The 25,793-nt window shown below is 38.5% G+C and overlaps 1 protein-coding gene across 10 annotated transcripts in view; it reads right to left on the reverse strand.

The window, feature by feature from the left end:
* Positions 1-25,793, reverse strand: part of LOC138739457 (high affinity cationic amino acid transporter 1-like) — a 232,511-nt gene that overhangs the window by 175,291 nt on the left and 31,427 nt on the right. For all 10 annotated transcript variants that reach the window (XM_069891549.1, XM_069891540.1, XM_069891548.1 and 7 more), the window contains exons 2-5: positions 20,527-20,929; positions 10,406-10,564; positions 8,201-8,375; positions 2,223-2,353 (exon numbers count right to left, since the gene is read on the reverse strand). In XM_069891549.1, the coding sequence (XP_069747650.1) occupies positions 2,223-2,353; positions 8,201-8,375; positions 10,406-10,564; positions 20,527-20,896 (835 nt within the window). In that variant the 5' untranslated portion in view covers positions 20,897-20,929. The remainder of the gene's footprint in view (positions 1-2,222; positions 2,354-8,200; positions 8,376-10,405; positions 10,565-20,526; positions 20,930-25,793) is intronic.

A 25,793-nucleotide genomic window follows, 5' to 3' on the forward strand; every position in this document is an offset into this window, starting at 1 on the left:
AATGCGTTTCTTGTAGAAAAGCAATATCTACTCTTTTTTTTAAAAAACATGTCAAAACTTTCTTTCTCTTTATAGCGTTTTGAAGCCCATTTACATTAAAACATGAATTTTAATCCTTTACTCATTGTAAAATTTAAAAACTCTTACACTTTCCCCCTTTTCATGATTCTCCTTTATCACTCTCCGGCTCTTCACTAACCTCTTAAATACAAAAAAAAATTAAATCTAGTAAAAAAGAAAGATAGCACTTGATTGAATACCTAAAGAAAAATATTAAAGAAACCCCCCCCCCACCCCCGAGCACTGTCACAAAGTCCCCTGACAATGCTACCCCCCTCCATTTTTTGAGTTACAACTAAGGTCGCAAAATAACGTCCACGGTTCGGATAGAACCAGTCAGCTTATCTCTGGCTCCTCCAAGTACATTAAACTCATCTCTGCAATATTTCAAACCGCTTCCAGATTTCTTTCACTACAATAACTTTCCATCTTCAAGTGTCCACTCTTTGGGTCAATTCTTGACGCACATCCAGCAAACTTTCTGCAGATTCTTGAGCATGTTCAGAATTCATAAAAAATCTATTTGGACCTCCTTGAACAAATACTTTCAAAGTTGCAGGATAACACAGAATAAAAGTATACCCCTTCTTCCACAGTATATTTTTAACTAGATTAAAACTCTTCCTCTTCTTCAACAATTCAAAGCTATATTAAAATGAAAGAAAATCTTGTTCCCTCCAAATTTCAATGGTGCTTTTCTTACTTTAGCCTGTTTGGCTGCAAATTCCAAGATTTTTTCCTCTCACTTGATAACAAAGAAATTTGACCAAAATAGACATCGACTTTTGATCCGGCTGAGGTTTAGGTCTAAAGACTCGAGTTTGCTCAATCTCAATATCTCCTTTAAAATGCACTTGCCCAAAGTCTGAGGAATCCAACATTCAGGCCAATAATTTTAATATTATTCCTTCAACTAAAACTTTCTAATGAATCCACTTTTTCAGACAATTGCTTATTCATCATTTGCTTGTTGTAATCCTTCATCCATTTTATCTACTTTTTCTTGAAGAAACTGTTTTCCAAATTAATGCTTTGAATTTTTTCTTCCACTTCCTGATATTTTTCTGCATTTTTTTAACAAGTTCACATACTTTATTAACTTTAGCCTCTGATCTCTTAATATCATGTCTCATTAACTAACTCTTCCATAATCATAACCAATGTGTCTTGAAATTTAGGGATGACTTTAACTTTATTTCTACTCCTTCTTCTTCTTCCAACAATTCCTTTAAGCTTTGTTCTTCTTCCTCCTCTTTCTCCTTTTTCTTCCAGCTCCAATAATTTTCCCTCTTCAGACTGCCTGGAAGCCTGTCTAGAGGGCTTAGTAAGCCACTCTGATAGGGCCTTCCACTGCTGACTGCTCATGCATGACTCCTTGCGCATGCATAGTCAGGTCGCTCCTTTCCCAGACTCATCCAGGCGTCCCTGTTGCAGAGACACCGCAGCTCACTGGAAGGCGAGTCGGGAGGCCCTCTTCGATCGAAGAGTAGGCTTCTCTACAGGTCCTAGCTTTTTCTCCTTTATTTTTCCTGATTGTTTTTCTTCCATCTTTATAATTTCTTCTGCTTCTTTGTCTTTCTTCGGCAGAGTTACTTTTTTTTTCCTTCACTGGTTATAATTTATTCAGATTAATTTCAAGCTTTTCTCTTCACTTTTATTTTTAAAAACTTTTTCTCGAAGGAGCCAGATTTTCCATCTTGGCCCTACTTCATCACATGATATCTCCTGTTTACCACCTTTAAAAGGAGACTATCATAGGAGATGGAAATCATCAAGTTCAACATGCTACCACAAAACACATGCGAAGCTAATACAGATACTCTGGAAAAATAAAGGATTGCATTCAGGCTTTTGCTTAGAAGATATTACTTCCTTGAAGGACTCAATAAGTTTTAAAGCACTCTCCCTCCCTCATTCAGCTACTGACAGAGGTGGAGGCAACTTAGAATGTTGAATTGTAAGTTTTTTTTTAAATAAAAAAATGCAATCCTGCTGCAGCCAGGTTGATTTCAAGCCTCTTTGCACCTTATGTCACATGGCATTAAGTTTCTGGACCACAGCAATTCTTCAGGCGGTGATCAGAAATTGGCAGCAAGTTTAAAATCATCCTAAATATAATGACTTCATTTTCAAAATGGAGGTTGCAGAAAATTTCCCCTCACCTGTAGTAGCAATACAATCAAATCCTACAAAAGCATAGAAGCATGTGGCTGCACCCGAAAGCACTCCTGAAAACCCAAAGGGCATAAATCCCCCAGAGCCATAATTCCAGTTATTGTCTCCAACAGTCATACTGTAGGGAAAAAAAAACAAGGAATTTATCTGCAGCCTGGAACCCTGATTAATAATAGCTATGCAGAGCATTTATCGATTTAACAACATAATACAGAAACTCTCAAAATCTGCTATTCCACTGTTCAGAAATCCTGATGATTAAGCATCTGCTCACCAGACGCTATTTACTGCTCCCTCTAAACTTGTTGGGGTCCCATTTATCTCTCTTGGAAACCCGCCAGAGTTCCATTTCAACTTAGCGGACATTATTTGCTCAAACTCACTTTAAACTTGGTGTTCCTTGGAAAATCTATTTAAAAAGCAATTTATATGGATGTTAAATTGCTTCTGTTGAAAATTCATCATCCTGAAGTGTTAAGTCTTATTTCTTGCTCCACAGATGCTACCTGACAAGCTACGCATTTCCAGTAGTTGGTGTCTATATTTCCACAAAATGTAACTTCTGTATTTGCTCAAAATGGAATACATGACTGTTTATGATCACTCAGAGAATGTGCAGATTGGATTACCAACGACTCACAGGTTGCACGTCATTTAATATTTGGTGAACGTTTCTGGGGGTTTTTTGTGAAAGGAACATCTATATTTAGAAGCATTGAAAGTCAGACACATTTGATGGACAACAAAAATTGGGCTGCTTACATGGTCTTTTTCAGTTATGCTATACATCATGTTTACACTCAAAAGCTCCAAGGGGAGGACTCACCACCCATAATCAAAAATGTAATGAACAAAGAAAATGCATCAGTGAAGAGCAGATTAAACTGGACTTTTGTTTTCAAAAGCAACAAACCACTTCAAGGTTAACAGTGAATTTTTCAAATTCAAGACAAAGCTAACCAGAAATGTAAAAAAAGATGGTAAGGATTTATTTCCCTAGGCATTGAAAAAATTACCAAAGTAAGCTACAGAAAGCAAGTCTGGAATAAATAGACATACTTCATCAAACTACACTACAGAGACTACAAACAGCATCTCAGAACTACCCATAAATCTGGAGGAATTCAGGAAAATTTATGGCTAGCGGGGCAGTGGTACGGAGCAAAGAAATTGCAGAATGATTAAACAAACATTTCAGTTCTGTCTGCACAAGACAAAAGCAACTCCCAATAAATACCAGGGAATTGAAAACCTGCTTGAAGAAAGAACTTTTTTTTTTAAAAAGTGTTGGAGATATTAATTAGATTAAAATTATAGAAAGGATATAGATAGGTGATGAGGGTGCAGAGAAGGTTTACAAAGATGTTGCCTGGCTTACAGCATCTGGGTTACAGGGAGAGATTAAGGAGACTGGGACTTTATTCATTGGAATGTAGACGAATGAGAGGGGACTTGATAGAGGTATTTAAAATTATGAAAGGAATTTATAGACTAGCATAAACAGACTCTTTCCCCTGAGGGCAGGGGAGGTTGGAACAAGAGGGCATGAGTTAAGGGTAAAGGGGGAAAACTTTAGGAGAAATATTAGAGGATGCTTTTTCATTCAGCGAGTGGTGGCAGAATGGAATGATCTAACAAAAGAGATAGTTGCGGCAGGGTCCCTTCTGTCATTTAAGAGAAGGTTGGATGAGTACATGGAGGTGAGGGGGGTTGGAGGGTTATGGTCGGAGAGCAGCAGGGTTGAGCTAGTGAAGTTGTTCTAGTGAACCGGTGTGGACTCGAAGGGCCAACATGGCCTGTTTCCATGCCATAAATGGTTATATGGTCAAAAGTCAATGAATCTCCAGGAACAGATTAATCTGCATCCTAGAGTATATATGAGATCAAAACAGAGTGGAAATAGTGGATACTATGGAAGGCAGAGAGGGGAAGATGGGATGGTGGTGGTGGGATCATGTAGTAGATGGCAGAAAGGGCAGAGCATGATATGTGGATGTGGAGGCTGCGGGGAGGGGGGGGGGTTGGTAGGTAAGCACAAAGGGAATCGTGTCTTTGTTGCATGTTGAGGCAGAGGGGATCAGGGCAGATAGCGGAAGAAGTGGTCAAATTGTTTGAAGAAGGAGGACATCTCAATGATTTGGCATAGAAGGCCTTGTCCTGGGAGCAGATGCAACGGAGACAGAGATATTGAAAGAAAGGAATGGAATCCTTACAGGGGACAGAGTGTGAAGATGTGTAGTCAAGATATCTGTGAAAGTTGGTGGGTTTGTAGAACAAGTCTGATGAGAGTTTGTCTCCCGAGATGGAGACCAGGACTGAGAAAAGGGAGAGTGTTCTTAGAGATGGACCAAGTGAATTTAAGCTCAGGATGGAAGATGGCAGCAAAATGGATAAAGTAGACGAGCTCATCACGGTTACATAAGGCAACACCAAAGTAGTCATCAATATGTTGCAGAGGAACAGTTGAGGGGCATTGCCTGTTTAGGTTGGCAGCATGGATTGCTCCACATATACAAGAAAGGGTCAGGAGATTGGTTCGTTGAGCACCTTGGCTCCGTCCGCCACAATAGCGTGGATCTCTCAATGGCCACCCATTGCAATTCCCCACCCCATTCCCTTGCTGGCACTGCCAGACTGAGAGCACTCGAAAGTTGGAGGAACATCTCATGTTCTGTCTGGCACCCTCCACCCAGATAGCATTAACTTCGACTTCTCCGGTTTCTGTTAAAACTGCCCCCCCTTCCCCATGTCTCCTTTCCTCTTGCTCCATCTCACTCTCTCTTACCTTTTCTCTGTCTCCTTTCATATCCAAAACCAATTCTCACTTTTCCTCTCTCATATCCTCTTATCATATCCAATTAACACCTTTTGTCTGTGGCTCTGTACTCCTCCCCCGCAATTCTTCCTTTTCCCCAGCCTTCTATCCAGATGCTTATCTATTTTTTTTTTAAATCATGCTTTGAGGAAGGGCTCAGTCCTGAACAATCGGTTATACATCTTTACCTCTTACAGATGTTGCGAAACCAGCGAAATTCCATCACTGCAGGTGCCAATGCACAGGACAGGAACAAGCTACAAAGGGTGGTAAACTCTGCCAGTGCCATTATAGACATTAGGCTTCACTCCAATGAGGACATCTTTCAGAGACAGTGTCTCAAGAAAGCAGCCTCTATCATCAAGGACCCTCACCACTCATGCCCCTTTCTCATTGCTACCATCAGGAAGAAGGTACAGGAGCCTGAAGACACAAACCCAACATTATAAAAACAATTTCTTCCCCTACTCCATCAGATTTCTGAACGGACAATGAACCTATAGACCCTAAATTCTTTTTTTTTTTTGCACTGATTATTTTTAAATTCTGTATTAACAAAACCATAATTTATAGCAATTTTGGACCTGTCATGCACAATACTGCTGCAAAAAAAAAAAAAAAAAAAAATGAATTTTGTGACATGTTCATGACAATACCCTGGATTCTGATTTCAAGTTGGAAAGACTGAAATGAACTATGATGTTAATTTGTCTATTTAGGCATGAAAATAAAAAAATCATTATCTAAGCGATAAGAGATTGCAGGACTCTCGTGAGGAAGTCGAGTCATAGGACAAGTTTCACAAAAGATTAATAATCACTGCTACAAGGTAGAAAGTTTATTGCTAAGGGACCCGGTTGTAGCAGGAGGGAAGTTATGTTCCAGTTTTATAGGGCACTCTTGAAATCTTATCTGGAGCAATGCATCAATGTTCCTTCCTTAAATGTTACCAAATAACACATGGAATGGGTCTCATGAGGAAGCATTAGACACTTGTAGCTTATGTGGTGTTTAAAAGAGTGAGTAGGGACTACATTAAAAGATACAAGATCTTTAGGAGCCTTGACCAGGTTGAGATGGAAAGGATGTATCCTAGAACAACGGCTCACCATTTTAAAATAAGCCTCTTATTTAAGCTAAAATTGTAATTTTGAGCCTTTAGGCTTTTTTAAAAAAAGCAGAAGTAAATAGATTTTTGATAAACAGAAAGATAATTTAAGCAAATGGGAATGTCAAGTTGAAGCTACAATTGGTTAAGCCATGATTATTAAATGGCTGGTGGGTGGGGGGGGGGGGGAGGTAGAGGAGGCTTGGGGACAGGACACCTATTCACGCTCCCAATTTGTTCATTCCTGTTACCCACCCATGTGGCATCTTTCCATTAATGACCCTTGCCATTTGGATTGCCACAAAGTTGACATGCTGGCAGAAAATTCAGTCTCTGTGTTGATAGAAAGAACTAGAGCACAGGAGTAAAAAGAGAAGTAATACAAGGTCTCAAGTTTTGCAATAAATTTGAACCAACTCTAGATAGGCTGAAGTGACATCTAGGTATTACATCAGTCACTGAAGAACATTGAAGCACATGGCACAGTTGAAGTCATTAAAGTGAACATGTACAGGTATACAATCCTTTATCCGGAAGCCTTGGGGGACAGTGTGTTCTGAATTTCTGATTTTCCGGATTTCCGAACAAAAGCCAGCTTCCCCAGATTTAAGCCCATCCGAATTGTGCTGCCATAACCATCGCCTTCCAGTCGCGCTGGCGTCTCTCCCCTCCCCTCCCCCCCCCCCCGCCCATCGCGCTGCTATCTCTCTCTCTCCCATCACCCAACCTAGTCATGCTGCTGTCTGTCTCCCTCTCTCTCTACTGTACCAGCACCAGGAAAAAAAAATGCCTGTTTTTGGAGCTTTCTGGATTTTATATGTCTGGATAAAGGATTGTGTTCCTGTACTGGACTCTGGTCAGGTTACATCTTGAATAAGGTCTTTCAACCTTGGTCCGGAGAAGGTTAATATGACCAGAGTGCAAAGATCTTTTCCAGTCCCAAAGAGACCACTAACGTTGAAAAGAGGTGGTCTATCCTGAGCATTTAAGTTATGTTACAACCGCAGTCATTTAAACTTGTTCAGAACCACCTTCTGCTTGCACTAGTGAAAGCAAAACTTGGGTTCTCATTTTAACTGAACACACTATTCAAAACTGAATTGCTTGTAAATTAAATATCCTAAACAAGAATGGGGTTTAAACTTTGTTTAGAGCTCACTTTTACTGCTATTGTTTTTCACGTGGGTATGGAACTATCGATACCATTTGCCAAAAAGCTACCTCAGCTGCTCATTTCCTCACCACAGACCATTCCTAGACTTGGGTAGACTTCTTGGCCACCAAACCTATCCCACTTTCAGTCTGCCACATCACACCATTTTTCCCCACCCAATCCATTTATGATATGACCACATGCCCATCTCTCAACTATCAAGCCAATAGCAGTCAATTCTATCCCAACGATAACTGTCACCCTTCTAGTTCCCTATCCCTACCCTTCCAAGATGTTGGCCTCTTCCCCATAATCTCAGATCCTGTCCGATTGGATGTGCAAAGGTAAAGCCCCCAGTGAGCAGTCTGTTCACTTAAGTGTAACACCCTTGGGCCTTGCAGGTTACACAGATCTTTGCAGCCATATTCTCATGAACAAGGCACTCACTGATCCACTGAAAACTGTCAACACTCCTTTGCCTACTAAACTTCAATCCCCAGAAAGTGCTGTCAAATGCAACATGTTTTAAAAAGGACAAACTCATTTATTCAAGTTTTTCTGATGTAACTGAATTTGGGCTTCCTCATCTTTACCTGTAGTCTGTATTCTGTCATTTTTCTTTTCTTTCTCCCTCTCTCCTCCAACACAGCCCCCACCCCCCCAATTATACTATTAGATTTTGTATGCTTACATCTCAGCTATTGATTTGTCCAACACCGATATTTTTTCCCGTTTGTAACATTTGTTCATCTTCCTTAACCTATCACTTTCTGCTAGGATTTCAATATCTCTCAAGTTTGTACATTATTTTTCCCTCACTCTTACTGAACTCAGGAATATTTCACCATATGAAGTCAATCGCCATGAAAAATTGTATTTCTGCACTCACTTCTCCAAACCAGTAGCATTTGTCCCATTAATAAAGGCATCTTCACTCAGCTGCCAATTCTTCAGCGTTCCTTTAACAAAACCGGATAGCATGACAAAGCACAGCACAAGTATATTGATGCCAGTGAAGATTTTGTTCACCATTGCAGACTCCTTCACACCAAATGATAATAACCCTGAACAAATAAAATAAAGAATCACAAGTGCTCTCATATATAAATGTTACATTATTTAAAATATGATCTTTTGAAATAAGTCAGGCAAGATACACAATTCAAATAACCTGATGGAAAACTATTTTATCAAAGACCAGACACAAATATAATAAAGATCTTCAATGTAAAGTTTAAACAGACAGTAGTCTATGCATATCCAAGAGTACACCAATTAATTGAATTTCTAAAAGGCTGCACTGTAACATGCTTCATATGGAATCCAAAAAAAAACAGATAAAACTGCAGCTGTTGGAATTTGAAACTAAAACAGATATGCTGGAAGCACTCAGCCAATCAAGCTGTGGGAAAAGAAGCCAGTAAATGTTTCAGGTAAAACCCCTTCATCAGAAGTACACTACAGCTCCAATTATCCAAAATTCACATTTATCCAAAATGCTTAAAAAATTTTGGATAAATATCCAAAACAAATCAGAATCCTCATTTATCTGAAAATTTTTTGGACCCAAATTGACCTCACAGATTGAAAAATTCCCCCCCCCCCCCCCCCCACTCGACATGAAATTAGAATGATTGTCTTTGCTCCCTCCCTGCTCTCTTTCCATTTCTTCTTTACCTTCCCCTATTGACTTTTCTTTCCAACTTTCCCTCTCAAACTGTGCACCACTGTCTCCCAGCCACAAATGGTCAAATGCCTTGTCCCAGTGTCAAGGAAAGTGGCTTTCTGGGTAGGAGCAGGACCTTGAGCTCAGTAGCATTCCTTTCCCTCCCTCCTCGGCACACAGGAGCTCCCAACATGGACTCCGAACTCTCCCCTCAGCCTATTACCACACACGCCCACCCCAGTGTGTATGTGTGATAGGTGTCGGGAGCTTTGGAAGCTCTGGTGACCGGGGAGACAGGAGCCCGTCGACTAGCCAATGAGTGTTTCACTGGCCCAGTAAACTTCCCCAGGAATCAGCGGCGGGGGTTGGGAAGTCTCTGTGATTGGTGACAGTGCTGTGCCCAGCATTTTTCTTTTGGTGAGAATTAAACATTATTTTAATGCTTAAAAAGCCTTCCCTTGTTGTTTATTGTTGTTTAAACATTGATACAAGTGATTTGCTGTTGCTACTGGACTGTTTTTTTTTAAATTACCAGTTTTTCGAAATAACATTTGTCCGACAGCCAAGTCCCATCCATTTTGGATCATTGGAGTTGTACTGTAGTTGTCCCAAATAGCACCAAGGGTAGGGAGAGCGATGGATTAAACAAGTTCTCCTGCATTTCTAATTTTGATAAAATCCAAGGATATTGGGTTCTCAAACATCTACACAGAAGCCCCACAAAAGCTATCTCACCTGCTGAATTCCTTCAGCATCCTTTTCTACTCAAGATTCCAGCATCTGCAGTTTTTCTCAATAAACCCCCATTCTCATACTGACTGATTTCAGATCAACAAGTTCAGAGGGGAACGACACAGAGAGAAAGATTAATATAGCAATGATAATGCAATAACAGAACAGAAGTACCACTACCAGCTTCACTCATGTCCTCATTGAAGTTGATGAGGCAAGGAAGTGAAAGACTGAAGTGACTTTGCCTTCTTTGCATTACTGGTTCTGAAAGTGTCAAGTGGAGTTATTCAGTCAAAATTCCACTCTCAACTACACCACACAAGTACCGTCACCAGGAGACAGGAAAGGTCCAGAGCCATCTTCTCAGGCACTTATAAATGGACTACATTTAGTAACACTGCCAGCAAAATACACACGACATAAGTGAATATCAGCATGCCTTCTCTTCCAGAACAACCCCTTTGGGTTTAATCAAAACGTGCAGTAATAATTTAGCAGGGCCAACTATGAAAAAGGATACACGTTGCAGTTGCACAGTTATGCTTAACTGACAGAATCTTGAAAGTCAAGCCTCATCAATTGCATTTCTAATTATTGAAGTGTAGGGTGCACAAGTTTTGTCACTCCACCATTAAAGTCGATAAAATCAATAATATGCTTGCAAAGCCAAAAGTCATGCTGTAGAATGATACATGCCTGTTAGCAGTAAGATTATAAATACAGCAAAAATATCTGGATACTCTGCCAAGATTCTAGGGGCTTTCATTGCCATATGTTGACGACAGAACATTTCGATGTGTTTACCGATGAGTTCATCAAATGTTGCACTCCATGCTCTTGCAACACTTGAAGTTCCTGCATTAACAAAGATAAAAAAGACACTATTTAAATGTTGCTGGTTGTCACATCAAAATTTGAATTTATGTTCCCTATGGAAAGATTACTTATTTCAATGAATCTGCCTTTCTGACAAATCTGGCATGTAGACTGCATTCATTAAAACAATATTTCAATGAATGTTGACAAATTGACCTTTTGAAACAGATTATTAAAACTTCAGCTATTTTTTTTAAATAAATAATGTTAGTGGCAACATTTATGAAACCAAAACTAAGAAATTAGATTGATGCAAGCAAAATTCAGAATAAATTTAATCCATCATTCAAGATCCAAAGAAGACAAATGCAGTTTGCATATTTTGTTAGTATACTGGCACAATAACAAAAATAAACAACAGATTTTTCACAACAATTTTTGGTTGTGTAAATAGTTTGAAATGATTGTAAAAAGCAAACTATTTGCAAGTGTCAAGGCATCTCAACTTTGTGGGGAGAAAGAGGTGAAAATTATCATATCTAGGTTTAACATTACAGTTGGCAGAATAATACCTCAGAAGAGAAATCTTAAATGCTTGTGAAAACTTGAAATTGGGATGGCCTAATCTCGGATACAACAAATCAATGAAAACTCAATAAACCTCCTTATTCCAAGCATGGGTGATCTTATCTTCCAACAGTAATGCCCCTTTAGTGGATACAATGAGACTATAAGACTTAGGAGCCTATTAAACTATTCAGCTCATAGGGTCTGCCCCATCATTTCTTCTTCTTTGGCTTGGCTTCGCGGACGAAGATTACCCCCCATCATTTACTACTTAGGTTTACAACACTAGGTTTCCAGTGCAACAGTAAGGGGAGCAAGGGCTTCCACTAGGTTCCCAGCATAGAACAGTGTACATCTGCATGTAATCCTACAATAACCCCACTGAGCACTAATTCCATTAATACTCTTGGACCTGGGAATACATTAATCACCAAGTAATATAGAAGCCACCGATTAAATGATTCAAAATCTTTTCTGAGTGCTCGAGATCCCCGACTTCATACACAGCAACAATCCTCTCCTTCCCACCCCGAAGTTGATGGGTTTTTTGAAAATTTTATTTATCATTTGTTTCAATACAAACAAAAAATTCAATGAATATAACTAGTCATTTGATTATACATAGTGATACAAATAAAAGGAACATTTAAATTTTTCTCCCCAACCCCCCTCCCTCCCAAAAGAAAAAAGGAAACATCTACTACTACATATACAATAGCATTAGCATTTTTTTTCATTAGTTATTAATATAATTTCTAATTGAGAGGGTGGGTAAGGTGGAAGAGGTGGTCAGAAATTTATTCATAAAATTCATATATGGTTTCTAAATGCAATAAAAATTTTCAACTCTATTCTTTAAACTATATGTAATTTTTAGAAAGGAAAATTTTTGAAAATAAATGAAATTTTTCATTTCACAGTGCCATTTACTTAATAATACTTCATTATCAGCTTTCCATGTTATCGTTATACATTTCGCTATTGCGAAACTTAAAAATTTTCTTGATAATTTCAATTTTGTATCCTTTTCATATATTATTTTGTGCTATATTTATCAAACAATAATTCATCAATATTATATATTTGAAAAGGAAAATGTATGTATCATGGTCAATGTGGTGTATGGTGTGAAAAATAAAAAATTATTTAAAAAAAATATTGTCTGATGCTCTTCTATTTTTAATAAAATGAGTTTGATCCATATTTATTAATTTTGGCAAAAATTCAACTAACCTATTAGCTAGTACTTTTGATACAATTTTATAATCTGTATTCAATAATGATATAGATCTATATGAAGAAGGTTATAAACAATGCTTCCCTTTCTTTGGAATTGCTGTTATTAATGCTGTTTTAAATTATTCTGGCAGATCATGTACCTTTTTCATTTGGTCCAACACCTCCATTAATACAGACATAAATAACTCCTTTAACTCTTTATAAAATTCTGGTGGAAAACCATCTTCACCCAGTGCTTTATTATTCTGTAAAGACATTAGGGTCTCAAACTTCTATTTCAGAAAAATTCTCAGACAACCTTAACTTTTCATCTTCCTTTAGCATAGGTAGTTTAACTTGTCTTAAATAATCTTTTATTTTATTATTATCTTTCACAGATTCTGAATGATAAAGTTTAGCATAAATTCCTTAAAATTATAATTTATTTCCTGTGTTTTATAAATAATCTGACCTGTAGGTTTCTTAGTTGCAGTGATTGTTCTAGAAATTTGTTCCATTTTTAATTGCCATGCTAAAACTTTATGAGCCCTTTCACGCAACTCATAATATTTTTGACTTGATCTCATTATATCGCTCTCCGCTCTACAAGTCTATATTGTATTAAATCTTAATTTCTTTGACTCTAACAATTTTCTCTTATCTTTTTGCACTTGAATTTCCTTCTCCAATTTCATTATTTCTGTATCTAGCTGATCTACTTCTTTTATATTCTTTCTTTACTTTTGAAGTATATCTTATTATTTGACCTCTTAAATATGCCTTCATAGAGTCCCATAATGTAAACTTACTCGTAACTGAACCTTTTTCAAGAAAAATTTTTATATGTTGCCTCATATAATCGCAAAATTCTTTTTTCTTCAATATAGTTATATTTAGCCTCCATCTATAATCTATCTTTTGCTCTTCTTCCACCAAAATTTAAAGGTGAATGATCTGATAAAACTAGTGCTTGATATTCCACCTTTTGTACTCTATGTTGAAATAGTGTAGAAATTAGAAACATATCTATTTGTGAATATGTTTCATATCAAAAAGAATAGAAGGAATAATGCCTTTCATTTAGGTGAATTTTTCTCCAAATATACACTAGGTCCATATCTTTCATTAAATCTAGTACCATTTTTGCTATTTTATTTTTCGTCACTTTCTCTCCCGACCTATCTAATTTAGGGTCTAAAGCAAAATTAAAATCTCCCCCAAGTTCAATTTTCCCTTAGCATCTGATAAATGCAATAAAAACATCTTGCATAAATTTACCATCATCTACATTTGGTGCATATACATTCATTAGGGTCCATTGTTTTGAATAGCTCTGACAATTTGCCGTAACACATCTTCCAGCAGCTACATCTATACTAGTATCTAGTATTTTAACCAGTAATTTTTTATTTATCAATATTGCTGTACCTCGAGCCTTAGAATTAAATGATGCTATAACAGTCCCTATCGATCTCTTTTTAATTTTTCGTGTTCTTTTTCTCTCAAACGTGTTTCTTGTAAAAAAGCAATGTCTGCTTTAATTTTTTCATAGAAACTAATAATTTTTTCTGCTTTATTTGATATTGTATCCCATTAATAATAGTAAAATTTAATTTATCAGCCATCTAATCTTCCACAAAATCTACTAACCGTCCATCTTTCCACTTCCACTCCTCTCATTTAAAACGCTAATATATTTCATAATATAATTATTACATTTAGATATATTAGTAAAGAAAAATAAAAGAAATACAGGAAAAGATTGAACCCCCCCCCACCAAAGGCATACATTATTAATAATATGTCCTTACACCCCTGATCTATAGGAGTTGTGATCAAAACCACACCCACTCGCTTGACTCCGCAGAGGCCAGATTCATACTCCAAACAAACTCCCCCAAAATGTTATACTGTCTCTTGTTGCCTGGGATCTATTCAATCTCCACCAATTACCAATTTTTTCATAGATCTACTGGGTAAGAACTTTCCTCCCTAATATTCTCTCTTGAAACTTGTATCGTTTCTTCTTTATATCCTCAGCTGTAATCTTTCTGCATCCTCTCTCACTTCAGGCATCACCCAGTTTTCGTCTCTCTTTCTCAGTCAATGAATCCGTAAACACTTTTGTTTCATTGGGTTCTGTAAAAAAAATCTATTTTTTCCTTCAGGAACAAAAATTTTCAATACTGCCAGATACCTTAAAACATAAGTATAACCTTTTCCCATAACACATTTTTAACAGCATTGAATTATTTTCTTTTTTTTCAACAAATCAAAACTTATGTCAGGGCAAAAGAAGATATTATTTCCATTGTAAATTAACAGTGACTGTCTCTTTCGCTTGTTTTGCTGCCAGTTCCAAGATCTTTTCCCGCACTTCATAAAGTAACTTGACCAGTATCGAATGTGGTTTTGTTTTGGTTGCGGTTTTGGTCGTAATGCTCAATGAGCTCTTTCAATCTCAATATCTCCTTGATATTCAGTTACCCCCAAAAGATTGCAGAATCCAACGTTGCAAAAATCTCTTATGTCTTGTCCTTCATCTCCTTCTTTTAAGTCCAACAATTTTTACATTATTTCTTCTACTGAAATTTTCTAACATATCGATTATTTGAGTTAATTTGATCTTTGGTTGTGACTGCTTCAGATTGAATTTGTTTTCATTTGTTCTTTAACGTTTTGAATTTCAAATTAATTCCCTTTAATTTTTTTACTTCCACCTCAAATTTTCTATCCATTTGCAACATAATTCTTTCTACCTTTTTTGTAAAGCTTATTTTCAACTACACTCTTATTTTTTTAACTTCCATTGTCAACTGCACCAAAGATTGCTGAAAAGTATCCATATATTTCTTCATTTCTGTTGTAGATAAACAAGTCTCTTTTATTTTCTCCTTGTTTTCCAGTCAAGACTCTTGGTTCTACATAAACTTCTTCCTCTTCCTGTTCTTCTTGATCACAGGAGCTGGAGGCTTCTTGAGCCATTTTTAACTGCCTCCTTTTATTTGTGCTCTGCGCATGCATTGTTGGGGGGAGAACTTGTACAGCTCCAGATGTCTCCACGGGCTCCTACCTTCTGGACATTTCCAGGATCCTTCAAGGTAGGCCTCACTTCTTTATCTGTTTCTTTTTCTTGTTCAAGTTCTTGAAAGATAATAGTTGTTTTATCCTTCTTAAGTGGCATTCTGTATTGTTCTGTAGGCCTTCTGACAACTTTTCTTTCTATTTTCTTTTAATCACTTCACTTCTTTTTTAAAACTATTTTAGAGAGAAAAGGGATTCCAAGTCTAGCCCCATTTCATCACTTGGCACGCCCCCCCAGGAGGTTGATGGTTTTAGCCAATAACCAAAATACATTCTCCAATTCCACACAAAGGATAAATGTTACAGTAGCACACTGATGGCCTGCCATGTCAGGCTATACCAAAAAGAAGTTTGAATTTATGAAGAAACTGAATAGTCTCATCCCAAGCATTGGAGTAAAACATTGAGAATAACAAATCTCATAATTTGCCCAGATTCAGTTGTTCACTACCTGATATATTTGTTGTTTCACTTATCAAATAGATTTTGAGATTATATCTAGATAAACATTTGCAGTCCATCCAGCTTCCATTCCTCGTTGGGAAACACTAAAACATAAACAAGCCTAATCACTGATTAAGTAAAAGAGTAAATGACAAAGGTGTACTAAATCTGTTCTTCATATGAGTCTTTGGCTTGGCTTCGCGGACGAAGATTTATGGAGGGGGTAAAAAGTCCACGTCAGCTGCAGGCTCGTTTGTGGCTGACAAGTCCGATGCGGGACAGGCAGACACGGTTGCAGCGGTTGCAGGGGAAAATTGGTTGGTTGGGGTTGGGTTTTTCCTCCTTTGCCTTTTGTCAGTGAGGTGGGCTCATATGAGTAAACACACAACAAATTACATAATTGCAACTAACTTGGTTTCTCTTCTCCTAAACACAAATATAAAGTTCTAGTTTTGTTCCAGGATATGCTAAAAAAAAAGTTGTAAACTCCAAACAGTGACTTGAAAGTCAGGCCTGAGAATATCAAGTCACATTCAACTTCAGTTCCTGCTGCCAGAATCTCTCAACCGCCCTTCTTAAACCACATAGCAATACTGCGATTAGACCAATGGTTTTCTTTAAAGAACTATGGCAAAACACTAAACATTCAATCCTATGTACCCACCTCCTCCCACACAGGTCAAGTAGTGTATTGGGGCAAAGCAACAAGTCAGAGAAAACAAAAGGAGAGAGGCAGGGAAAGGGAAGAGTAGTGGTGGTAGGTGGAATAAGGGGAAAGTAGTGGAAGAACAAAAAAGGGCAAGAACAGATAAAAGGCTGAAGTGGTAATTATTCTTGTGTGAACCTAACAGTAATTATTGGAAAAATTCTTGTGATGACAGTAGGTACTTATCCCAGATTCATTCACATTCACTCCTTTCTAGCAGCAGTAATTTAACTGACTCAGTTTCAACAAAAAACATAGAACATGACAGCACAGTACAGGCCCTTCAGCCCACGATATTGTGCTGACAAACTAAACAGATTAAAGATTGAAAAATCTCCTGGACTGGATGAAGTGCATTCACGGGTTTTGAAAGAGGTGGCTTTGGAGATTGTAGATCCATTAGCGATAATCTTCCAGAAATCTATAGACTCTGGAGAGATTCCAGAGGATTGGAAGGTCATAAATGTGGTTCCACTGTTTAAGAAAGGTGGGAGACAGAAAAAAGAAAACTATAGGCTGATTAGTCTGACGTCAGTGGTTGGGAAGATATTAAGAGTTGATCCTCAAGGATGAGGTTTGCAACCTAGATTGTATACCTAAAATGGATGAGAGGGGGGGGTGGGGGGGTGGCTTGGGAGGAGGGAGGGGGGAGGGAGAAAAAGTCACTGTAAATGTGTGGAAAAGAAAAAGTGTATATCATGGCTATTGTGATTTATGGTGTGAAAAATAAAAAATTAAAAAAAAAAAAGGATGAGGTTATGAAATACCTAGAGTTGTACGACAGGAGAAGTCCAAGTCAGCATGGTTTTTTTTTTAATTAAAAGGATAGATCCTGCCTGACCAACCTATTGAGTTTTTTGAAGAAATCTCAAGTAGGATAGACAAAGAAGAGGCTATGGATGCTATCTATTTAGATTTTTAAAAGAATTCGATAAGCTGCCGCACATTAGGCTACTAAATAAGATGAGGGCCCATGGAATTACAGGGAAGTTATTAAATTGGATTGAAAAGTGGCAGATAGGCAGGAAGCAAAGGGTTGAAATTAAGGGTTCCCATTCTGGATGGCTGGCTGCCTGTAACTAGTAATGTTCTGCACGGGTCAGTATTAGGGCCGCTGCTGTTTACAATTTATATTAATGATTTGGATTGTGGTATAAATGGTTTTTATTTGCAGATGACACCAAGATAGGTGGAAGAGTATGAAGAATAGTAGAAACCATAAAGTTGCAGAAGGATATAGACAGGTTGGGAGACTGGGCAAAATTATGGCAGATAAGATTTAACAGAGAAGTGTACACTTGTACATTTTGGCAGTGGAAATAAACAGGCAGAACATTATTTGGATGGGGTGAAAATTCAAATCTCAGATGTGCAAAGGGACCTGGGCGTCCTTGTGCAGGGAAGCCTAAAAGTTAATGACCAGGTGAAATTGGCATTCATTTCAAGAGGAATAGTGTATAAGAGTAAAAAGGTGTTGATGAGGCTCTATGGGGCCCTGGTGAGACTTCATTTGGAGTACTGGGTGCAGTTTTAGGCCCCTTATCTTAGAAAGGATGTGATGTTGTTGAAGAGGGTGCAGAGGAGATTTACTTGGATGATTCCTGGAATTGAAGGGCTAACGTACAAAGAGTGTTTGGCATCTCTTGGGTTGTATTCATTGGAGTATTGGAGAATGAGAGGAGATCTCAGAAGTATTTCGTATTTTGAAAGGTTTTTATAGGGTGGATGCGAGTAAGATGTTTCCTTTGGTGGGTGAATCGAGGACAAGGGTCATAGTCTGAAAATTAGAAGTTATCTATATAAAACAGAGATTAAGAAGAACTTCTTTAGCCAGGTCGTGGATCTGTAGAACTCACTGCCACATACAGCAGTGGAAGCCAGATCACTGGGAGTATTTAAACAAGAAATAGACAAGTATCTCATTAGTGAGGGCATCGAGGGATATGGGGAAAAGGCTGTAAATTGGAACCAGTGTAGATCAACGGAACAGACTCGATGGGCCTAGTGGCCTGCTTCTGTTCCTTTGTCTTGTGATCTTGTGAAGGCTACTCAAAAAACTAAACCTTCCCTACCTCATAACCCTTCATCTTTCTTTCATCCATGTGTCTAAGAGTATTCTATATATCCCTATCGTATCAGCCGCCACCACCACTCCTGACAATGCATTCTACGCACCCACTGCACTCGGTGATCTGCCAAGCCCCATTCAACAGCCGAAGCCAATAACTAATGGAAGTACCATGCTGGTATCAAACTGGAGACCTTTGCTGTGCATTACATTCTGTAGGTTTGACCATATAACCATTTAAGGCACAGAAACAGGCCATGTTGGCCCTTCGAGTTCCACCGGTTCACTAGAACAACTTCACTAGCTCAACCCTGCTGCTCTCCGACCATAACCCTCCAACCCCCCTCACCTCCATGTACTCATCCTTCTTTGGCTTGGCTTCGCGGACGAAGATTTATGGAGGGGGTAAAAAGTCCACATCAGCTGCAGGCTCGTTTGTGGCTGACAAGTCCGATGCGGGACAGGCAGACACGGTTGCAGCGGTTGCAGGGGAAAATTGGTTGGTTGGGGTTGGGTGTTGGGTTTTTCCTCCTTTGCCTTTTGTCAGTGAGGTGGGCTCTGTGGTCTTCTTCAAAGGAGGTTGCTGCCCGCCAAACTGTGAGGCGCCAAGATGCACGGTTTGAGGCGTTATCAGCCCACTGGCGGTGGTCAATGTGGCAGGCACCAAGAGATTTCTTTAGGCAGTCCTTGTACCTTTTCTTTGGTGCACCTCTGTCACGGTGGCCAGTGGAGAGCTCGCCATATAACACAATCTTGGGAAGGCGATGGTCCTCCATTCTGGAGACGTGACCCATCCAGCGCAGCTGGATCTTCAGCAACGTGGACTCAATGCTGTCGACCTCTGCCATCTCGAGTACTTCGACGTTAGGGATGAAAGCGCTCCAATGGATGTTGAGGATGGAGCGGAGACAACGCTGGTGGAAGCGTTCTAGGAGCCGTAGGTGGTGCCGGTAGAGGACCCATGATTTGGAGCCGAACAGGAGTGTGGGTATGACAACGGCTCTGTATACGCTTATCTTTGTGAGGTTTTTCATCCAACCTTCTCTTAAATGACAGAAGGGACCCTGCCGTAACTATCTCTTTTGTTAGATCATTCCATTCTGCCACCACTCGCTGAGTGAAAAAGCATCCTCTAATATTTCTCCTAAAGTTTTTCCCCCTTACCCTTAACTCATGCCCTCTTGTTCCAACCTCCCCTGCCCTCAGGGAAAAGAGTCTGTTTATGTCTAGTCTATAAATTCCTTTCATAATTTTAAATACCTCTATCAAGTCCCCTCTCATTCGTCTACATTCCAATGAATAAAGTACCAGTCTCCTTAATCTCTCCCTGTAATCCAGATGCTGTAAGCCAGACAACATCCTTGTAAACCTTCTCTGCACCCTCTCCACCTATCTATATCCTTTCTATAATTTGGAGACCAGAACTGAGCACAGTACTCCAAACCAGGCCTCACCAATGCCTTAAACAGCCGCAGCATCACTTCCCAGCTCCTATACTCTATACTATGATTTATGAAGGCCAGCATACCATATGCCTTCTTAACCACTCTGTCTACATGGGAATCTACCTTCAGTAACCCCCAGGTCCCTCTGCTCCTCTGTGTGCCTCAATGCCCTCCCCTTAACTGCATATGTCCTATTCTGGTTATTTTTACCGAAATGCAGCACCTCACACTTGTCTACATTGAATTCCATTTGCCATCTTTCAGCCCACTCTTCCAAACAAACCAAATACTTCTGTAATCCAAGAAAACCTACCTCACTATCCACCACTCCCTCTATTTTCGTATCATCCACATATTTGCTTACCCAGTTAACCACACCCTCTTCTAAATCATTAATATAAATGGTTTGCTGAGAAAAATCACCACACTCAAATTGTCAGTGTATACATTCCTATAATACTTCACTTACCAATTACATAAGCAAGGATTAGATTCCAGCCAGTGATGAAAGCACAAAGTTCTCCAACTGTAACATAGCTGTAAAGATAAGCAGAGCCAGTCTTCGGGACCCTAGCACCAAACTCAGCATAGCAGAGGCCTGCAAGCACAGATGCCAGAGCTGCAATCAGGAAGGAGATAACAATGGCAGGTCCAGAATTCTCCCGGGCCACTGCTCCAGCTAACACATAGACACCTGCTCCAAGGGTACTGCCAACACCAAGTGCAACCAAATCCAGTGTGGTCAAGCATCTGGCAAGTCTGGTTTCTTCAGTACTGCAGTCCACATATTTACGGCGGAAGAGCTGTCGTCCAAAATAAATAATTGGTTTGCAATCCATCTTTTAATATCTGTTGTGCCAAACAATCCAAACCTAAAGTACAAGGAAATACCTCTATGAGCAAGAAAATCTTATGCAGTATTCAATACATTTATCATCACACAAAATAAATTCAGTTATACTGGCAATTTATAGTTAAGCCAACAAAAAAGCAATACAGTGTGTTGGAATAACATGACCTGCATGTTGGAGACAAATGTAATAGCCTACCTGCTCTGATTTCAGTTGTTATTTACCCATCCAAGATAATTCCTTTTTCTTTTGAACTTCATTCAGAAACCATTCCTGATAAATCTATCAAACAGCTCAAACAGCAATTTTGTAAAATACATATACACCCTTGAATCTGGCATCAATATCCTTGCAGGAAGATTGGTTTGTGCTACTTGGGAGAGTTTCAACTAGAATGGCAGGGTGGAGGAATAGGAACCAAAGCATTAAATCAACAGATGGAATGCTGGAGAATGGCAAGGTTAAATCAAACAAGTCTAACAGGGGGAAAAAAAGACAAGGCCAGGATAATGAAAAGTAGGAATAATGGTCTAAAGTGTATTTGTTGTAATGCAAGAAGAGTTACAGATGAGGCAGATCTGGAAGAACCTGAATAGTACATGGAATGGCAATATAATCACCATTACAGAAAGTTAGTTGAGAGACATGCAGAACTGGCAAGGTGCAGATATTTCAGATATGGATCTGAAAGAGGTGAGAGAAGTGCATTACTGATTAGAGAAAAGAATGTAGTTGCTGCACTAAGATATCTTGAGGACTCACCCAGTGAAAATCTCTGGGTGGAAATCAGAAACAAGAAGGTGCAATCATTATAACAAGATCATACTAGAATCCTTCCAAGAGCAAATAAAAGTTAGAGGAACAGATGTGCAGGTAGATTATGGAAAGAATGGTATTATAGTGGGTGATTTCAAAGTTCAAAATTATTGTCAGAGTACATACATGACATCACTTACAACAGATTTCTTTTTCGTGGGAGCCAGACAGAATTTCTACTTAATGGTAGTGCAAAAAAAAAACTACTCAAAAAAAACTTGTACAAAAGACAAATGTAAACAAACTGACTGCACAAATACAACAAAAATATTCAGTAATAAATAATATGCAAATTAAGAGACTTTAAATGAGTCTCTGACTGAGTTTGCTGTTTAAGAGTCTGATGGTGGAAGAGTAGCAACTGTCCCTAAACCTGGTGGTGTGAGTTTTGTAGCATCTATAACTCTTTCCTGATGGTAAGCAGCGAGAACAGAGCACATCTTGGTTGGTGTGGATTCTTGATAATTGCTGCTTCTCTTTGATGGCAGCATTTCATATAAATGCTTTTGATAGTGGGGAGAGTTTTGCTGTGATGCACTGCACTGTGTCCACTACCCTTTGCAGGACTTTCTGCTGAGGTATTGGTGCCCTCATACCAGGCAATGATGCAGTCAGTCAGCACATTTTCCATTACATATCTGTCCAGGTGTTCCAGAGCTTTGTGTAGAGCCAGCAAGATGGCATCTACCTGTTACTGTGGTAGGCAAATTTTAACAGGCCCACATTGCTCCTCAGACAAGAGTTGATATGCTTCAATACCAGCTTTTATCACTGTGGGTGAGTGCCTCCAGACAGTAGTAATTTAGTCAAGTTACTACACTCTTCTTAGACACAAGCACAATTGAGGATTGGTAAGAACATCTTCTCCACAATCTCCATTAGTACTGAAGCACCAGTGGACAGTGTTCTTCGCCATCCTGCTCTAATTGCTTTACACCTATGACTGTGTGGCTTGGTAAACTATGACACCATCTACAATTGAATCTGGAGGGTACCACGCCCTGCCAGAATGAGATGTTGGGAATGAACCTGGCCAAGTGATTGGAGATCCAGTGGGAGAGCACTCTGGAAACAATTATGACCATTAAGATAATTGTGAATAAAACTGGTTTTTGAGTGAAGTGCTAAACTGAGAGAAGGCTGATTACAATAGTACAAGGCAAGATTGACTACAACTGTTTGATGGTAAATTCACTTCTGATATGTGGGAATTTAAAAGAATCTAAAAGGCCAGTTCCTTAGAGTTCAGGATCAGCATCTTTCTGCATGGACAAATGACAAATGTTACTGTAAGTGAAATCAAACAGAAGAGGTATGCACAAAGTTTAGTATCCCGATATCAGACAATATTCTTAGGAATATAAAGGAAGCAGAAAGAACTTAAAACAGGGATTTAAGAGGATTGAAAGCAGCTGTAAAATTAATTTACAAATGGGACTAAGGGGAATCCCAAGCATTTTATACACAATTCAGGAGCAAGAGTGTAGGTTTGTGCATGGGCTAGAGGAAGTGGGCAAAGTCCTTGATGAAGTTAAACAAGAAAATCTGCAGATACTGTGATTTTAGTTCAATATACAAAAGTGCCGGATAACTCAGTAAGTCACACAGCATTCCTTTTGTAGCAAAGATTTGTAACCAATGATTACCCACAGACAAGTGGTCATAGATGGATATGGTTGGAGGGCAGAAGAGAAAAAAACATGGGATGTGATGGTGGGAGGGGTTAGCTCTATGAATGGAGCAAGAAGAGAGTGGAGAGCTGGAGGAAAATAGCCTTCTCTGATGTACTGCTAAAAAGGTCACAAATTGGAGGAACATTTTGTCTGGCACTCTCCAACAACATGGCATGAACAAAGACTTCTCCAGTTTCCATTAGCCCCCTTCCCATCACCATGCCCCACCCTTCCCTATCCCTCAGTTTCCTTTCCTCCAACTCCAAAGGAGGTGGCACCAACTTTCTCGAAAAACATCAAGATTAATAAATTCCATCTATCCCAGTATATTGAAAGAAGCTAGGGAGGAGACTACTGATAACTTGAAAGAGATTTGCATATCCTTTTTAGCCACGTGTGATATGCTCAAGGATTGGAGAAGAGCCAATTTTTTTTGGTTCAAGGGCAAAACTGGAAATTACAGGATGGTGAGCCATGCATCAGTGGCAGAGAACTTATGAAAGATTCTTAGGGACTATTTATTCAAAGTAGAAAAGTGCACACTTATTTGCAACAGGTAGCATAATGTTGTGTAGGCAAGTTGCCTTGCAAATTTATTTTATTTAATGAGGAAATAATGAAAATGGTTGACAAGAGTAGGGTAGTGAATGGTATCTTCACCGATCTCATAGAACTTTTGACAAGGCCCCTCACGATAGGCTAATTCAGATTAGGTTATGGTATCCATTGAAAATTGGTACAATGGACCCAAAATCAGCTTGGTCTGTGACCAGTGATGTTCTGCAAGGATCAGCACTGGTCCGATGAGCAAATAACAAATATAAAATAGTGGACTTGCAGATAGTGAGAAAGATTGTCAAAGGAGAGCAATTTATAGATCATTGGAAATTGATGCAGAAAAATTGAAGATGGATTTTAATCCAGACAAGAAGGGCTGCACTTTAGAAGGTCAAATGCAAGAGGCAAGTGTACAATGAATGGCAGCACCTTTAAGAACACTGGTTTGCAGATGATCTTGGGAAAGTCCAGAGCGCCCTGCAAGTGCAAGCAGCTAATGTGCTAAAGGCCTGGAACATGCATGTCATCATCAGATGGGGAAATTGAGTAGTGAACTTGTCAAGTCATGTTGCAGCTATACAAATTTTTTTTGATTAGGCTAAATTTAATTCTAAATCCAATATATAATACATACATAATAAGAAATAAGTAAGAAAAAAAAAAACGAATAAAGAAAAAAATTCAAACCCACAGCAATCAAGGTTAAAATTTATATTGTGTGTAGTGTTAAATCCGAATAAGCAGCCTCAGAGCATCCAAGCAAGCACCCCCAGTGACACCCAATTAGTCGAAGTATGGAAGTGAGCTATAAATGGGCCCCAAGTCTTATCAAAAGAAATCTTGATTTTCGTGATTTGTTCCAGTTCCAAGTCAAAAAGCAATAGGGTCAGAGGAGAGCCTTGTCTCATGCCTTAACGTAGTTTAAAAAGTTTGGATTGCTGGGAATTGGTACGAATTGAGGCCATTAGAGATGTATATAAAAGTTTTATTCAATGTATAAAAGCTGGGCCAAAATTAAATTTTACTCGGGTGGCAAATAAATATTCCCCTTTTACTGTGTTGAATGCTTCTTCAGCATCTAGGATAAATATATTAATTGTTATGAGTTGGTGTATACATGATATTCAGTAATCTATGGATATTATAATAAGAATGTCTATTTTTAATGAAACCCGTTTGATCCGAGTTTATTATTCATAAGATATTCTCCAATCTATAATGCTAAAACTTTAGATAAAATCTTAACATCCACATTTAGTAAGATCGGTTTGTAAGATTCACAATCCTTTGAGTCTTTGCCCTTTTAAGATCACCGAAACAGCTGCTTCATTAAAATAAGGTAATTTTCCTTCTTGGAGTAGTTTAATACTAAGTCTAAATGTAGGAGTAATTGTTTAGAAAAAGTTTTGTAAAACTCAACTGTATAACCTACCAGCCCCGGAGCTTTACTCAATTGTAATGAAAATATTGCTTTATGTAATTCTTCTTGTGAAATTGAAGCTGCTAGATGTTCTTTATTTTCCTGAGGAAATTATCAGTGTATTTAAATGGTTTAAAAATTCATTTATTAAATCATGCTCATTATTAAATTCAGAGGAATATAAATTAGTATGGAAATCTTTAAAAATGTTATTTATTTTGGATTTATTAGTAGTGGTAGAGACATATTTTATTAATTTTCTAATTAGATGACACAGCTTTCAATTGGTTAACTAACAGTTTACTGGACTTCTCCATGAATATAAAATTGGCCTTTAGTTCTTACAATCAGTTGTTCAATCTGGTATATAGAAAGAAGGTCAAATTTAGATTTTAGTTCAGTTCTTCTTCTGAATAGT

This window comes from Narcine bancroftii, chromosome 7, assembly GCF_036971445.1.
Source record: "Narcine bancroftii isolate sNarBan1 chromosome 7, sNarBan1.hap1, whole genome shotgun sequence".
NCBI lineage: Eukaryota > Metazoa > Chordata > Chondrichthyes > Torpediniformes > Narcinidae > Narcine > Narcine bancroftii.